General features: G+C 34.8%; 5 protein-coding genes across 5 annotated transcripts; 3 read left to right on the top strand and 2 right to left on the bottom strand.

Annotated features, from left to right (window-relative positions):
* Nucleotides 1–771: 771 nt before the first annotated feature.
* ddx56 (putative RNA helicase) lies at nucleotides 772–3,377 on the top strand (the record flags this gene model as incomplete). The annotated part of the gene is made up of 6 exons (XM_020575980.1): nucleotides 772–1,041; nucleotides 1,129–1,536; nucleotides 1,620–1,678; nucleotides 1,761–2,497; nucleotides 2,579–2,886; nucleotides 2,970–3,377. 6 exons carry the CDS (start codon nucleotides 772–774, stop codon nucleotides 3,375–3,377), a joined length of 2,190 nt encoding a protein of 729 aa, XP_020433969.1.
* A 100-nt stretch (nucleotides 3,378–3,477) lies between these two features.
* On the bottom strand, nucleotides 3,478–5,022 carry tat (tyrosine transaminase; the record flags this gene model as incomplete). The annotated part of the gene is made up of 5 exons (XM_020575979.1): nucleotides 3,478–3,687; nucleotides 3,753–3,974; nucleotides 4,048–4,260; nucleotides 4,352–4,708; nucleotides 4,792–5,022. The coding sequence occupies 5 exons, from the start codon at nucleotides 5,020–5,022 to the stop codon at nucleotides 3,478–3,480; spliced, it is 1,233 nt and encodes a 410-aa protein (XP_020433968.1).
* An 895-nt stretch (nucleotides 5,023–5,917) lies between these two features.
* On the bottom strand, nucleotides 5,918–9,456 carry PPL_05082 (syndetin; the record flags this gene model as incomplete). Its single annotated transcript, XM_020575978.1, has 7 exons — nucleotides 5,918–7,105; nucleotides 7,182–7,989; nucleotides 8,071–8,205; nucleotides 8,303–8,647; nucleotides 8,744–8,876; nucleotides 8,960–9,182; nucleotides 9,265–9,456. The coding sequence occupies 7 exons, from the start codon at nucleotides 9,454–9,456 to the stop codon at nucleotides 5,918–5,920; spliced, it is 3,024 nt and encodes a 1,007-aa protein (XP_020433967.1).
* Nucleotides 9,457–9,809: 353 nt separating this feature from the next.
* On the top strand, nucleotides 9,810–11,310 carry PPL_05081 (uncharacterized protein; the record flags this gene model as incomplete). The annotated part of the gene is made up of 4 exons (XM_020575977.1): nucleotides 9,810–10,426; nucleotides 10,519–10,639; nucleotides 10,768–10,942; nucleotides 11,198–11,310. The coding sequence occupies 4 exons, from the start codon at nucleotides 9,810–9,812 to the stop codon at nucleotides 11,308–11,310; spliced, it is 1,026 nt and encodes a 341-aa protein (XP_020433966.1).
* Nucleotides 11,311–13,649: 2,339 nt separating this feature from the next.
* abcB3 (ABC transporter ATP-binding protein) lies at nucleotides 13,650–18,062 on the top strand (the record flags this gene model as incomplete). Its single annotated transcript, XM_020575976.1, has 3 exons — nucleotides 13,650–14,584; nucleotides 14,648–16,629; nucleotides 16,771–18,062. 3 exons carry the CDS (start codon nucleotides 13,650–13,652, stop codon nucleotides 18,060–18,062), a joined length of 4,209 nt encoding a protein of 1,402 aa, XP_020433965.1.
* Between the last annotated feature and the right edge of the window lie 94 nt (nucleotides 18,063–18,156).

Raw genomic sequence — 18,156 nt, 5'->3', positions numbered from 1 at the left:
TTGAATAGATTTTTTGTTGAAGAGGAAATTTTGAAGTATTCATTAGTGGAATCTTATAGATTGAAAACTGAATATCCATTAAAATTTGGTACTGATCTCTTCAGGTCTGAGAGAATAAAGCAAACGAGGTCAGAATTGATTGATTCAGAGATTCTTCTAAAGGTGTTCCATCCTTGGAGAACAGATTCGTATTTAAAAGAAAAAGTGTTTAAATTAAATCCACAACCACAACAAGAATTGACACTTCTAAATATCATTGCAAGAAAATATGATCCACATTCATTTCTTTGGATTCTCCATTGTGATTTTTTTTTTTCAAGTTTCTCCATTTAGTGTAAGTCATTAGAATTAACACCTATCAACAGAGAACAAAAAATCGATGGAACAATTTTCAATCTTTTTTACAGTTCTTTACTGTTTCTCTTTTTTTTATTTTTTGAAAACTGTTTAATTCTTTCCTTATATATGTTCTATTTTGAACTTGTTTCATTTCAAAATAACCAATATGATATGAAGTTACTTGAGTAAATCAGAGACTCAATAAAACATGTTGCTTGCTATTAAACCTCTTTTTTATTATTTTTTGAATTTCAAAAAAATAATTTTTTTTTTCATTTTTATTTAAATCATTTTTAATGAATTTTTTTATATTTTTTTGAAAAAACGAAAAGAATCGAGTGTCGAGTGGTGTGACTATTAATATTAAAATTATTTATTTATTTATTTTTTTATATTTATTTATTTATATATTATATTTGATTATTAAATAAAATGAATTTAAATATAAATAATAATCAGAATAGTAAGGTCAGTCAATCACTGATTGATCAAGATACAACATTCGAGTCGATGTGTCTAGATATGAGAATCACTAGATCCATCAGAAAGATGGGTTTCGATCATCCAACTCTCATCCAATCGAAAGCAATCCCACTGGCATTGCAAGGTAAAGATATCCTCGCAAAAGCAAGAACCGGTAGTGGTAAAACCGCTGCCTATTCCGTACCAATCGTTCAAAAGATTTTAATGTCAAAAGCAAATGTAAATAATCAATCAATCAATCAATCGACCAATCAATAATCATGTTTATAGCTAACTAACAAACTCAATTTTTCAATATTAAAATAGAACAATAAAAAATGTATTAGAGCAGTTGTTTTGGTGCCTACAAGAGAATTGTGTGAACAAGTAAAGAATCATTTCCTACAGATTTGTTTCTATACACAGTTGTCTGTTGTTCAGTTGGCTGGTGACCAGTCAGAGTCAGAGCAGAAGGGTCTGTTGAGAGATATTCCCGATATTATCATCTCGACACCGACCCGTTTAGTCAATCATTTGAAGAGTGGTTCCATTCAGTTGGAGAGTTCTCTCGAGATGTTGGTAATCGATGAGGCAGATCTCGTTCTGTCATACGGTTATCAAGAGGATATCAACACCATCAAATCATATCTCCCAAAGGTCTGTCAAGGTTTCTTGATGTCTGCAACACTCACCGCTCAAGTCGAAGAATTGAAAAAGTTAATCTTACATACACCAGTAAGTAATAATAATATTAATAATAATAATAACATTGAAATGATATTATATTAACGATTCTTGTTTTGTTTTGTTTTTTTTAGGCTATCTTAAGATTAGAAGATACTGTTGAGAAATCAAATCTTTCAGAATATTCAATTAGGTATGTTGTTTGTTGTTTTTGTTGTTGTTGTTTAAATAAGTTAGTTTATTAATATTGGTGTTGTTATTATTATTATTATTAGATGTTCAAACTTTGATAAGTTTTTATTGGTTTTCTCATTGTTAAGATTAAAGTTGATGCAAGGAAAGATTCTTTTCTTTGTAAACGATACTTCTAGTTGCTATAAATTAAAGTTGTTTTTGGAGAGATTCCATATTAAAGCGGCCGTTCTCAACTCTGAACTCCCAATTAACTCTAGACATCATATCATTTTACAGTTTAATAAGGGTATCTTTGACTATCTGATTGCTACCGACGAATCATTTAAACAAACTCCAATCGAACTTAAGGATGAACCATTAGGAGATGACGAAGAGGAAGAAAGTCAACCAACTCCAAAAGTAAAGAAAGAAAATAAAGTAAAGAAAGAAACAACTAGTGATGATGACGAAGAAGAAGAAGAAGAAAACGAAGATGATGAAGAAGAAGACGAGGTAGCTGAAGATGATGATGAAGAGGTAGAAGAAGTCGAAGATGATGATGAAGAGGTAGAGGATGATGATGAGGAAGTAGAAGAAGAAGAAGAGGAAGAGGAAATAGATGTTGATGCTCAAGAAGATCAAGATGAAGAGGATGAGGAACAAGAAGATGGTGATGATGAAATTAAAGTAAAAGAAGAAAAAACTAGTGACGACGAGAAAGAAATGGAAGATTCATTCTTTTCAAGTACTCCAAAGGTCAAGACAGAAAAGAAGACAAAGTTAACAGACACAGAATATGGTGTTTCAAGAGGTATTGATTTTAGAAACGTAGATATTGGTAAGTAATAATTTATTATAACCTTAAATTACTTTTTAAATTTGATATTAATATTAATAAATTAATAATTAATAATTATAGTTGTAAACTTTGATTTCCCAAGAACTGTTAAGAACTATGTACATCGTATTGGTAGAACAGCAAGAGGATCAAACAAAGGTATCGCACTTTCGTTCATCACACCAGACAATGACGATTTGCTTCACGAGGTTCAAAAGAAGAGAGGTGAAACCGGATACAATCTCAAGCCATTCGAATTCAAGATGAATGCAATCGAAGGTTTCCGTTATCGTGTGGAAGATGTTTTGAATACCGTCAGTAAGAATGAGATTTCCGCCGCCAGAAAGAAAGAAATTGAATTGGAAATCATCAATAATGAGAAGTTAAAGGTTAGTAGATAGTCGGTTTTAAATAATATTAATCAATTAAAACATACTAATAATTATAATCGATATTTTATAAATATGTATAGAGTCATTTTGAAGCAAATCCAAAAGATTTAGAAGCACTTAAACACGATGTTCCTCTTTTGAAAAAGAAGATTGCTAGAAATCTTAGAATTATTCCCGATTATCTTTTGCCAGAGGCAATGAAAGCAACTGCAAACTCTCGTCTTCAAGTGGTCCACAAGAAAGGAAAACAACAACAAAACAACAATAACAACAGCAACAATAACAATAACAAGAAGAAAGATATTTTACAGACATTGAAATCAAAACAACCACAAAAACAACAACAATCACAACCTAAAGCAACCAAACCAAAGACATCGACCGACGAAGATAAAGCTAAATTGGTTAGAAAGTTTGGTATCACTGAGAATGACATCAGTAGTTCAGGTACATTTAAAAACAATAAGAAAGTAAAATTAAATAAATAAAAATCGACGTTTATCAAATAAATAAAACAAAACAAAACAAAATAGTTATCATTATTATTTTAATAATTAAATTAAAACTAAAGTAAAGTATTGTTATTATTTATTTCTTACGGTGATTCTCACAGAATACACTGATTCTTTGATAGGCATCAGCCAACTTTTCCATTGGCGCACAAAATACGATTCTAAAGAAATTTTTCATTCCAAACACTGTACCAGGCAAGACAAATACACTTTCCTCTTGTAAGAGTTGACCCATAAATGCAACATCATCTTCAATACCAACGAATTTACTTGTATCAATACCAATCTATAAATATATTAGTTAGTTCTCAATTGTAAGTTTTAAAATAATTAATAGTTTATAAACGTTACCATTTGATACATTGTTCCGGATGATGTAATTGGTGTAAGTCCGTCAATCTTTGACAAAGACTCAACGGTGAATCTAGATTGTTCTTCGAGTGTTGCGTTTACAGTTTGGAAGAACTTATTGATTTGTTCGTTGTTGGTATCTAAAATGCTTGGTAAGATCGATTGGATCAAAGAGTTTGGTCCCAAAATGAGTTGGGATAGTGAAACTAATGATTTTTTAATCTATCAATTACATATTATTTATAGTTAATTAGTCATAATCATTAAAGCAATTGCTTTGTTTAATGTTACTTACTGCGGTAAACAAATTGTTTCTATCGTGTACTGCAATCCAACCAACTCTCCAACCTGGTACTAAAAATCTTTTAGCAATACCACCAATAGAGAGAACTGGTACGGTTTCAGTTAACGATGCAATTGGAATGAATACGTTGTCTCCGAATGTCATTCCTGCATAGATTTCATCGGAAATAATTGGTAAACGATATTGATCAGCAACTTGTAAAATCTGGTAGTTTGAATTGTTAATAGATGGTAGTTCAAAAGTAAGTAAGTAAGTATGTGTAAATTACTATGTTTTTGTTGTTAACTTTACTTACTTGTTGAAGATGATTGGCTGAAAAGTTACTTCCACATGGATTCGATGGATTGTTAATGAGAATGGCTTTGGTGTTGGAGTCGATCAGTGACTTGAGGTGATCGATGTCAATCTCCCATGATCTCTCTGGCAGTAGATTATAGTGTTTAATGTTGAAACCCTTGCTGTGGCAGATGCACTCATACAGTGAGAAACCAGGCTTTGGAATAAGAATGTTGTCTCCTGGGTTCAAAATGGCAGTCAATGCAATCTCAATGGCACCCGACGCTCCACTTGCGATAATGATATCAGAAGCAGTCAATGGTGATGTCTTTGTTTCAACAAACTTTGCAATTGCAGTTCTAGATGCTTCATATCCCTAATAATAAAAAAAAAAAAAGAAAACGATCGTTGTTTGGTTAGTTATTTCATTTCAGTTCCATCAAAGACAGAGTTACTTACAATTGATGGAGGATAACCATTGAATTTACCGGACTGAATGTTCTCAACGAGAACTGTATTGACATATTGATCGACATTCAAATTACCGAATACACATGGATCACCAATCGATAGAGGAATCACTGATTTCTCTGGGTTTGGCTTATACTTGCCTGTATCTACAATCGCTCTAATTGGATTAGTTGTATTGAGTGCAGCATTGGATGCTTGAATATTCCATTCTCTGTTCATTTCTAACATTTAACTAACTTTGTTTCTAAATAAATAAATAATTGATTTTTGTTACTGATTGTTTTAAAAAAAATAAAATTTTATTTTTTTTTCTGACTGATTTAAAACAAAATCCCGATAATGAAATTTCCCAATTTACCTATGCAAATGACACATTTTGCGAATTGTTTTTTATTTTAAAAAATATAAAATAATATATCAAATAATTTTTTTTGTCAAAAATTTAAGTTGACTTTAAAATATTTTGAATTAATAGGAAAACTGGAAAAAAATTATATTATCTGTAATGTATTTTTTTGATCATCATTAAATGCTCTGTCATATAAGGGTTAGTATCCTGGACTTTGAATCCAGTCATCTGAGTTCGAATCTCAGCAGAGCAACATATTTTTTCCAAAAGGGGCCCATTATGCGGCCTCGATGCGGTCTTTTTTTTTTTCAATTCTTTTTTTTGTTTTGTGTAAGAAGCTGAGAGGTTGATGTCTACAGAGATTGGGCAGTGATCACTCTTATTATGGAAATTTGGTTTTCTCACAGACTGAATGATTAAATAAACCACAAACTAATCTATAGATTGAAACAAAACAGGAAATTGTTTGAAACCATCTTCTTCAGAACATTCTTTTTTTTTGTATTACAAAATAGAAAATAAAAATTCATAGTCTATCAATTATGTAAGAATATTGATAAATACTTTTGTTGATGAAGAAATAAGGTAAAACAAGTTTTAAATTCTTTAAATATATAAATAATTTTAAATCCAAAACAATATTATAAATTGAAAAATTCTTTTATTTTGAGATAATTTCTAAAGTTTGAAATTGTTTTTAATAAGCCAATAAAAGTTTAATAGAGCGCTGTAAACTTAAAAATAATTATTACTTTTGTTATTTTATTAATATTTTCTTCTCTTCTTGTCCATCTCTTCAAGTTGTTGTAATAACATTGGTTTGTTTACTTTGGCAAGTTGCAATAAATTAATGATGTGCTTGATTGGGTATTCATCGTGTTCGGTTGCCCACTCCATGATCTCTTTGTCTTGGAGTACGGAGAGGTGGTAGTAACCTTTGATATAATGTTCGGCATAGGCAATGTTTGGAATCTTGGTCTTTGAGAGTTTTTCAAGACCGGCCTGTAAGTTCATCAGATCCTGAATCATAACGGCACGTCCCTCGTTTGAACACTTTTTGATTCTACTGTAACCGTCAACCAGCTGCTGTACGAGATACTCAAAGCTGACATCAATGATACGATTCTTGAGTGATGTTGTAATGAATCCACTCTTTTGGACAGCGTCGTCCAGTTGCTTAAAGAACAACTGGAATTCCTTGAGGAATGCTTCGATGTATGGTGTTTTACCGACGGTTGTTGTCTTCACATCCCACTTTTGATCGGCAATCGTTTTGGAGAAATAGAACGATCCCGATTGATGTGAAAAGATGGCCGACACCGATGATTTGATGAGATGTCTCTGTAGATCAGGGATGATTTTGACAACGTTGTCATAGAATGACTTGATCTGATCGATATACTTGCCTGGGAGCAGTCCTTCAAACACTGGACGACTGTCATTCAGTGCAGAGACCACAAACGAGAGTGATTCAATTGCGAGAATTCTGACTGGCAGATTGAAAAGACATTCCTTTGGATCACCAAGTCTCAAACCGTTGTAGTTGATTCTTGGTACAATCCATCGCGGTGCACTTGGATCCTGGTTGGTTGGGGCAAGTGTGCCAGCTTGTATGTTGCTGTTGTTGTTGTTGGAGTATGGTGAAGTAGCTGAGGGTAGTGTTGGTGAAGTGTTATTGATGATATCGTTGGCAAACGACTTGATCTGTGAGAGTTGACTGGTGAATGAAGTGAGTGTAGAGATACCACTTACTGCAGAGGCCACCTGTGTGACAATTGGAATACCAAGTCTCTCCTTTGTCTTATTGATGAAACGATTGAGAGCTGGTTTTGTAAAAGATAAATCCTCTACCTGATGACCAGAAGACAGAGTTTTCTCCATCTTTGTTGTGAGTGCTTCCAAACTGAATCCTTGGGGATCAAGATATCCAGAGAAAGAATAAATAGTATACATCTGTATTTCCAATCAACCAATTAATTAGTAACTTTTCTATTTCATTTGAATATAAACAACTATATATTGTACTTACATAATATTCAACAAACTGACAAATAGCATTGAAAATATCAAGTGAGATATGTGGAAGTTGTTCCATCATCTCAAGATACTTTCCAATGTAACGAACAAAAGAGATGGTTGAAGATGCAACCAAAAAGTTTGGTGTTTCCTCTGCCTTCTTTTTCTTGAGTTGTTGTTGCTTCTGGTATTGTAGTTTTCTTCTGGCATGATCGTCATCGTCATCCTCCTCGATAATCTCTTGTTTGAGTTCCTCATCTTCATCGCTGTCGTCCTCCTTCTTTTGTTCTTGTTTAGTTTGTTGTTGTTTCGATTCCAAAGTCGGTGAGAATGTTGGCGATGTCGAAGTTCTCTTGTTCTTATAGGAGATGAGCTGTGAGAATGGATTACCATGGTCACGAATGGCATAGAATATCTGTTCGCCACTCAACTGTTTATCACGATCGACTTGCATTCGCTTTTTCAAACGTAGCTCGGTGGCTGCATTAAAGTCGGCGGCGACCGGCATGTTCACCCAGGTCTCGTGTTCGAGCATCGTACGTAGATCGTCAACTCTGGTCTTGTGGAAGTGATCAAAGAACGCTTTGGATTGGTCGATAATCGACTTTTTCAAGTGATGCGATGGATCACCACTGAACTCCTCTCCGATCTCACTGATCTTTGTCACCGAGTTTAGAATCAACTGGAAGTCGTCAATCTTGAATGTGGTCAACTTCCTAGCGAGCAGTGCAGTGACTTGCTTCTGCATAGTATCCCAAATAGTCTTTTTGAATCTAGTCAAAGCTGAGCTGATATCTGCAAATATATTACTTTCCTCTCCACTATTATCATAAAAAAGAAATGTTAGTATGAATATATTTCTTAAAAGAGATTACTACTACTACTATTACTATAGTACATACTCTGGATTTTCAACATGGAATTGATTCATCAAATAGAGTGATGTCATTACATCACTTAGATATTCAAAAACAGCCAATATACAATTGACGAAATGTTCATTGGTCACAGCTCTACAAAGATCTTTATATTCGACACTAAAGTAGTAATTAAAACAAACAAACAACATGTTTAGTAAATTTCTTTGATTGGTTGATTGATTATACACTTCCACTACACTATGTTTGGACATACTTTTTGTAAGCTTCAGGATTCATAGCTGCTTCCTCTGATAGAAGTACATGAGAGTATACGATGTTTCTAATCTCTGGCTCGATCGGTTTGACAAAGTATTTCTCGAGTTTGTCCAGTAGTTGATTGGCTCTGTTCAGTAGTTTGTACGCTTCGAATACCGAGCGGTAGGTGTTGGCATTGAATGTACGACAGCAATTGAAAAAGTCTTTGTCGATACGCTCCTGTACGACACCGTAGATCTCATTCAAGTTGGAACTCAACTCGGGCAACGAGTAGTGAGAGACACGCTGTAATATCTCACGACACTTGTGGTAAGACTTGATGGTGCTCGGATAGTCACCGTCACTGATCGATTGTTTCAGCAGTCGCTCGAGATACACAACGTCCTTGATCTGCGACAACTCCGACAAGATCGTCTGATAGATCGATCGCTTCCTATACTTTGCCATAATATTGAATGCTGTAGTATTCAGATTCTTCTTGGTATTGCCAAGAGTTCTTCTACTGGTTGCACAAATAACAGTACTTCTCTGTAGTTCTACACCAATCTCATGAATCTGTGACATTCCCTCAACTAAATGAATGATCATAATAATAATAATAATAATTAGTTGGAATATGAACATAACATTAACATTAGCATTAACATTAACATACCAAACTCTGTATAATTCTTCTTAACACGACTGTGTAACTTTGAATTTACATAGTCCATACACCTTGTGTACTTATCAGTGTGTTTGTCCAAGAACTGAGAAAAGTCAGAGTCATTCGCTGGCAGCATATTAAGCAGGTATCTGGTGGTATCGAAATCTTTCTCGAAAAACTCTGCCGGTATAATCTTTAGGAATTCTTCTTCTGCCATTTGAGGTGCAGCATCCTGAGATTATGATGATTATTATTATTTATCAATAAATATTATATATTGAACTAAATAACATGTCAAAGTAATAATAACTTACTTTAAATTGATAGTAGTATTTTGATTTCTTTGGTTTCGTATTGTTATAGGTAACACCGGTGATCGCTGAGAATGTCTTCTTGGTAGTGGCAGCGGCATCGTCAATCTTTGACTTTAACTGTGAAACATCAAACTTGAGTACCGACGGTAGATTCGGTAGACTACCCAAGTTCAGGTTGATACTAGATGTCATGTCTTTTTGACAACCTATCTACTAAATATATCTATCTATCTATAGATAAACTATTTATATATATATATAACTAAATAAATTATTAATAAAGTTAATAAACTATATTAAATTATTATCTAAAAATCAAACTTAATCACCAAAGTTTAACAAAAATCAAAATTTTCAAAAAATATTTTTCAATCAAAATTAACCCCTTCACCACGTTTTTAAAGTTGCTAATTTATATTCATACAAAAAAAACGACAACCAATTTATTTATATTACCTCACAAATTGTTTTTCGTTTTTTCAGAATAATAATCATCAGAATCAATATATTTAGTAATAGATTGATTAAATAGATAGATAGATATAATGTTTAGATTGTTTAGTAGACAATTTTGTGGTGCTGTTAGCGATGTAAGTGGAAGTAAAGCACCTGTGATAGCATTGAAACAAGTTAGTGCAATGAAGAATGTTGTAAAGATCTCTCCTATCAATAGATTCGATAAGAGCAAACCGTTGTTGAATTTGGATCGATTGGTAGAGGAGGAACCGTTGCTAAAGAATGCTACACTGGCATCGAAGATATTGCATCCCAACACACAACAAACATTCTACTTTGAATTCGAAAGACCGTCGGATGCAATCAATACCATCAAAAGCTTGAAAGAAAAACGAGAGAAACAACAGCAACAACAATCGTATCACTATAGTATTCTATCGAATTCATTGGATCCCTATTATCAAATTTCACAGGAGCAAATAGAGTTGTTACCATCACCCAGCGTACATCTACCGGTTCATGTAATCGATGATATCGATCAGGTTGAGAGTGCAGTCCGATTGCTACTCAATGGAAAACTACCCAGTGACATTAAAGAATCATCAAAATCACCTGTTATCGCTGTCGATTGTGAATGGCCAGGTCTACGTAAGTTCTTGGTCGGTGAGAAGGCAACCGTCAGTTTAATTCAAATGACAAATGGAGTGTAAGCAAATTATTTTAAACCAAAATTAATACAAATAACATTTTAACATTCATTCATTTATTATTCAATGATAGTGATATAGTTTTATTTAGAGTTTGTAGAATTGGAATACCAAAACATTTAAAGGAACTTTTGACAAACGATAATATATTGAAAGTTGGTCATGGTATTTCGAAAGATGCAAATAAGATATCTGATGATTTAGGTGTTTTGGTAATTATTCAATTAAATCATCAACAATGATTATTATAATAATAATCAAAGTAGTATTTTTGTATGTAATAATATTAATGTAAATCTTTATGATTATGATTATGATTGTGCTATCATAACAATTATAGATGGAGAATATATATGATACAAATTATCACCCGATTGTACTTAGAATGAATAGTAAGAAATTAGCGTTTGCCGTTGGAAAGTTCTTTGGAGTCAATATCTTAAGATCGAAATCATTGTCTGTTTCGAATTGGGCCACTTCCGGAGATTTAACAGAGAATCAGATTGAAATTGCGAGTAAGTTTATACCAACTTCAAATAATCACCACAACACTTCACATTCTCCTTGGATTCTTTCTGAATTTCATTTTCGAAAAGACACCCACACAACAACCATTCATATGCTTTTCATAGCTAAATATATAATACAAACGACAAACCGACAAACCCACAAACAACACACATTTTTATAATAATTAACAATCCACTCACTCTTTTCATCTTTCAATCGATTTATTAATAATATATTTTCGTTTCGTTTCATTATTATAGGCAATGAGGTTTACTTTGCAAGAAAATTATATTTCGAATTTAAAGACAACAAAAACATTGATGTTGATATTGATTTAACAATTAGCGAGTTGTCATCAAAACGAAAATATTAACAGAAGAATAGAGGAGTAGAATAAATAATTATTGATGGATCAACCATCCCCCAAAAGCAATTTTTGTTTTTAACTTAAAACTATTTATAGTTTTCATGATTTTGATTGATTGCAACTTTTTTTGTTTTTTTTGATCATTTTATTTCGTTGCAATTTTTGTGATAACTAACAACAATGGGTTTAACTTTTAAACACACACACATAAAGCTAAAAACCCATTAATTAAATGAAAGACTATTTTAGATTGAAAAATCTTTGTCTATCAGATTTAAAGAAACTTGGTAGATTTCGCTTGGGAGCCTTTTCCATTAAAAGAAGCCACTCTTTAAAATGTGATCTCGGTGACTAAAATGTCAGTCTCTTGTTGGGTATGTTGATGTAACAAGAATTCAGTTGGTAATCAATCACTCTTATCCTAACTCTTATCTTTCTATTTTTCACTTTCAATTATTATTTTATTCTAATAAGCTTAGCTCCAAAGCCTAGCATCTAGTAAATTAAGATTTAGCAAGCAAGCAGCAACCTACTCTGAAAAGAACAAAACAAATGAAAATGTAAGAAAATGGTGCAAAACAAACCAACTGTACTGTTTTGTTTGTATTTGTGTGTGCTAATTTTATTTGTGTGTTTAGTTTTAGTTTGTTTTGATGTGTTTAATGCGGTGTGTTCTTTGTGTGTTCTGTGTGTTAAGGTGTTTGATCAAATTGTAAATGTTTAAAAGGTGGTGAGTTTATCTTATTATGTTTGTTTTCATTTTTTTTGGTTATTTTAAATTGGATTGGTTTGTTTGTTCTCTATTTTGTTGTTGTTTGATTGGTTTGTAAGTGTCTACTTTAAGAAATGAAATTGTAATTTATAACATCAACCAACATCATCATGCTATTAGAATAGATGACTATTTACAATTATCAATCTCAAGATTTAATAAAACTATTGTAAACTTTAATACATTTTTTTTCCAATATTTAATTATCAAGTATCATTTATCTAATCAAATTAAATCAATGTTATTAATTAGATTCCAATCATTCATTTTATTTAATTTATAAATTTTATCTTCACAAATATAATAACTTCATTATCTAACTTTCAAATCTTCACACAACTTCATCTTCGCTCTTTCGAAGAGTAATTATTTAATAAATCTTCTATCTATCAATCCAAACATATAAAGAATTCATAAATATAAACATTATAAATTTAGAGCTTTTATTGTTGATTTTCAGGGATTCTTATTTGATTGTGTTTAGGTAAGTTTAGAAAAAAACCCAAACAATTTAATAGTAAAAGTAATAAAAATAGTATCTATCTCAAAATATATTTGTTTGTTTTTTTTGTGGTGATCGACAGTGGTGTCAATCAATTATTCATTTTGGCAGTATTTTCGAGAGGTAAGGGTTAGTTAAACTAATTTATTCCATTAAAATTAAGCAACAACCACACTAACACAACACACATTGCCATCATAATCATTAATAAAACTAAAAGTTAAAAACAAAATATTTTAATTGTGTTGAATCAGAATTGAATTGTTTGTTTGGTGTGAGTGTGTTTATTAAGTGTTAGTGTGAATGTTGTGTGTGGATGTATATAATGTTGTATCTATCGAATTAGTTATATTATTATTATTGGCAAATTTAACCACTAAGGAGAGAGAGAAATTGATATCCAATACAATAGTAGTAAAATCATTTTTACAATGTTTTGACACTAAGCTAAGTGCCACCAACCAAAAACTAAACAGCACACAGCACAATATTAATAAAATAACATTTAATATTTAATTAAACACAACATCCATCTCATCAGAATTTAAAACCTCTCCACAGTTCACCTCATCTCACTAACTCCAACTCCTTTTATTTTTGTTTTGCTTTGCTCCACCTAATCAAGATTTGAAACAAAAATCATCATTTTAAACTTAATATTGTTGTTTCATATCTTTCATATAATTAATTAGTGATGATGATCATCACCAAAACCAACAAAAACAAAAATCAAATCAAACAAAACTTAATAAATACTTATTAATTATCTCTTTTTTTATTTTATTTTAATTTAGATTGATTGAACTGATATTTTCATATACATATAAAGTATAACTACAACATTCGATTTTTTTTTTACACAACCAAAACAACATCAACATCATCAACAAAATCAATAGCACCAGACAGTTAATCTTGTCAAAACATTATTTTCCCAAATATATATCTTTTTTCCTTTGTATATTTTATAAAATTCGAATAACCTATATACTATTTTTTTCTATATATTTCAAATTTCCACATCCATTTTTTTTTTTACTAAAACAAAAACAACAATAATTAATAATAATAATGGATCAATCGGATCCAAACAATAATAATCAAGATGATTATTACGATAATGATTATAATAGTGTGAATGATGAGGTACAGGATGATTTCCTTGAGGAAGTACCTCCAGGCACACTAATGACGACCAACGAATATGGAGATATTTCCATCGAGATTCCACCACCAAATCGTGTACCCACACTCAATTCACTTGGCTATATATCACCAAACAACAATAACAACAACAATTCTGTACCAATGCTTACGGTGGAACCAGCTGAACCACCTCAAATGCCATACCACCATCCACTGCCAATATTTATATCGACCGACAGTTCACCACTTACTCCACGAACTCCGCGCACTCCACGAACTCCTCGCACTCCTCGAACTCCACTCTCTGATTCCAGTAGCGTCGGAGGTGGTGGCGGCGGTGGCGATGGTGAAAATCCAAATGGCGGCGCGTCGACACCACAACGCAAAAAGTCTGCCAACAATCTCACCGAGAAGGAACTGAAAAAAGAGGAGAAGCGTAACAAGCTAAAGAAAGAAATGGAAGAGTCGCAAACTATTCCATTTTTCCAGTTGTATCGTTTCGCTGACGGTTGGGACAAGTTGCTGATGTTCTTTGGAAGCATAGCGGCGATCGCCAATGGTGCAGCCATCCCTTGCATCTCTATTATTTTCGGTCAGGTCATAGAAGCATTCAATCCGAAACATTTCAACAACGATCCAAACTACTCGATCATCGACACCATTAAAAACGTCAGTATTTGGTTCTTGATAGTCGGTGGAATCTGTTTTATCCTCTCCTACTTGGAGACTGCACTTTGGACAATCGCAGGTGAACGTCAAACCAATAGAGCACGTGTTGAATATCTATCATCAATTCTCAGGCAAGAAATAGGTTGGTTCGATACAAACAAAGCAAATGAATTAGCATCTCGTATTAATTCGTAAGTAGTCTAGAAAAAAAACAAAAAGAAATTACTTATTTACTAAAATATTTTCAATCAAAGTGATACTGTTTTATTCCAAGATGCAATAGGTGAAAAGGTTGGACATTTCCTTCATAATTTAGCAACGTTTGTGGCTGGTTTTGCAATTGGTTTTACAAAGGGTTGGCAGTTGACGCTGGTTATTACGTCGGTTTCACCGCTGCTGGCAATAGGTGGTGGTTTCATGGCGAAAATGATGACGGAAATGGCTAGGTTGGGTCAGGAGGCGTATTCAGTTGCCGGTGGTATAGCTGAAGAGAATATCGGTAGTATTCGTACGGTTGCAACTTTCAGTGGTGAGGTGAGAGCAGTTCATCGATACTCGGAATCTCTGAAGCAAGCGCTGAGAGTCGGTTATAAAAAGTCGATTTTCAATGGATTTGGTTTGGGATTCGTTCAGTTTGTTATCCTCGGTACATACGCCCTGGCGTTTTGGTATGGAAGTACACTCGTTTCCAAAGGAACCCGAAACGATCTCACTTCGAAACCCTGGACTGGCGGTGATGTCGTGTCGGTCTTCTTTGCTGTTATCATTGGTGCCACTGCTATTGGACAAGCGTCACCTGCACTGGCATCATTCGCCAATGGTAGAGGCGCAGCTTTTAAAATCTTCCAGGTAATTGACCGTGTTTCCAAAGCGAATCCATTCAGCACTCGTGGAAAACGATTGGATCGTCTCTCTGGAGAAATCGAATTTAGAAACGTTGGATTCACATACCCATCGCGTCCAGACGTCCCTATCTTTAGAGATTTCAATTTGACTATCAAGCCTGGACAAACGATTGGTTTGGTTGGTGATTCCGGTGGTGGAAAATCCACTGTAATTTCGCTGTTGGAGCGATTCTACGATCCGCAAGAAGGACAGATTCTTCTGGATGGCGAAGATATCCGACGTCTCAATGTGAGAGCACTGCGTCAAAAGATTGGTCTTGTCAGTCAGGAGCCGGTGTTGTTCGCCACATCGATAGCTGAGAACATTCGTTATGGAAAGGACGATGCCACTCAGGAGGAGATTGAACACGCTGCCAAACTAGCGAATGCACATTCATTCATCCAGAATCTTCCACAGGGTTACAGCACGATGGTCGGTGAGAAAGGAGTGCAGATGTCCGGTGGACAGAAACAACGTATTGCCATTGCGAGAGCTATCATTAAGAACCCGAGTATTCTACTGTTGGACGAAGCTACCAGTGCACTCGACAGTGAGAACGAACGTATCGTACAGGAAGCAATCGATATTCTCATGAAGGGTAGAACAACGATTTTAATTGCTCACAGACTATCGACGATTCGTGATGCCGATGTCATTGTTTTCGTTAAGCACGGTTCCGTTGTGGAGCGTGGCAGTCACGAAGAGTTGATGGCACGCCAAGGACACTACTTCAGACTCGTAGAGAAGCAGAATCAACAGCAACTTCAAATGGTTATGGAAACCGGTAGAAGTCGTCGTAGTAGCACATTCTCCGATGTCAATCCACTGCTCGACAGTTTCCGTCCAACAAAGAAACGTGCCAATCGCGAGAAGAAAGACGGAACTCTCACCATTAGAAGAAAGAAGAAGGCAAAGAAGACTGCCGGTCCAAAGGACGTACCGTTCTCACGTGTCATTGGATACAGTCGTCCTGAATTCTGGCTATTCTTCTTTGGATTCCTCTCTGCAGTTGGAACCGGTGCTATCTACCCTGCATTCTCGATTGTATTCACAAAGATGTTGACGATCCTTCAGAACTCCGACCCCAACTACATCACCAAGGAAGCGAATTTCATCTCGCTGATGTTTGTTGTGCTGGCAGTTGGCAGTGGTGTAAGCAACTTTTTCCAAACCTTCTTATTCGGTGTCATAGGTGAGAAGCTTACTTTCCGTCTGCGTGTCGACAGTTTCAAAGCGATCATGAGACAATCGATTGGTTGGTTCGATCTCTCTGAGAATTCAACGGGCAAGTTGACAACGAGTTTGGCATCGGACGCATCGCTGGTACAAGGTATGACAAGTCAACGTCTTGGTATATTGCTACAGAACTTCCTTACTATTGTCGGTGGTTTGGTGATTGCGCTGATCTCCAGTTGGAAATTGACACTGGCAATCATCGCTACTTTCCCACTGGTAGTCATCACTGGACAGGTGCAAATGAAGTTCTTGAAAGGTTTTTCATCGGAGGGAATGGAGGGAAGCGGTGCCGCTGGACAAGTAGCAAGCGAGGCGATCACCGGTATTCGAACCGTCGCGTCTTTCACCACTGAAAATCAAGTGTTGGCACTCTACAAGAAACAACTGAAGATACCCATTAGCAACGGTATTAAAAAGGCACATATCGCTGGATTGGCATTTGGAATATCGACGTTTATCATCTTTGGTGTATATTGTCTATCGTTTTGGTACGGTGGTTACTTGGTTGGCCAAAGAGAATGGCCAGCAACCGACGAGGAAATCGCTTCGAATTGCAATGCCCAGACCATTCCACTCTACTGGAAAGATATGGCGACTTGTACACGTGCTCAAGACATGCTCTTTGGATTCTCTTCGTTGATGAAAGTATTCTTTGCAATCGTGCTGTCTGCCATCGGTGTTGGACAAGCATCTTCACTGGCACCGGATATCGCCAAAGCAAAGTCCGCCACCAACGCAATCTTTGCGCTGCTCGACCAACAATCTGCCATCGACCCAACGCAATCGGGTGGTGAAACCATTCAAGTTCCAACCGGTGATATCGAGCTGAAGAATGTCCACTTTGCCTATCCTTCACGTCCAAACAACATGGTATTCAGAGGTTTCAATATCTTGATTTCCAGTGGAACGACTACAGCGTTTGTCGGAGACTCTGGAGGTGGAAAGAGTACGGTCATCTCGCTGCTACAGAGATTCTACAATCCATCGCAAGGTGAAATATTTATCGATGGTCATAACATTCGCAATTTGAATGTCAAACATCTTCGTTCACTGTTTGGTATGGTCGGCCAAGAGCCAATCATGTTTTCTGGAACCGTCGCTGAGAATATTGCATATGGAAAGGTCGATGCCACTCAAGAGGAAATTGAAAATGCTGCAAGACTTGCCAATGCTCATGGATTTATCAGTGAATTCCCCGATGGCTATAATACTCATGTCGGTGACAAATATACACAGCTCTCGGGTGGACAAAAACAACGTTTGGCAATCGCTCGTGCCATCATTAGAGATCCAAAGATTCTGCTACTGGACGAAGCAACCAGTGCTCTCGATAACGAATCTGAAAAACTGGTTCAAGAAGCGCTCGAGAATGTAATGAAAGGTAGAACAACATTGGTGATAGCTCATAGATTATCGACCATCCAGAATGCTGATCTCATTGCCTTTGTCCGCGCAGGACAAATCGTAGAAAGAGGAACTCATGAAGAATTAATGGAATTAGATGGTCTATATGCTCAATTAATTAATAGACAGAATCTAAATAAATAGAATTTAGTTTACCAAAAAATAAATATTTTATAAAAAATTATTGTTGTTGATTTTAATTCTGAAAAAATTTATTATCTTAGAATTAATTATAAAA

This window comes from Heterostelium album (assembly GCF_000004825.1).
Source record: "Heterostelium album PN500 unplaced genomic scaffold PPL_scaffold5, whole genome shotgun sequence".
NCBI lineage: Eukaryota > Evosea > Eumycetozoa > Acytosteliales > Acytosteliaceae > Heterostelium > Heterostelium album.
This window is presented reverse-complemented; position numbering and strand designations above follow the sequence as displayed.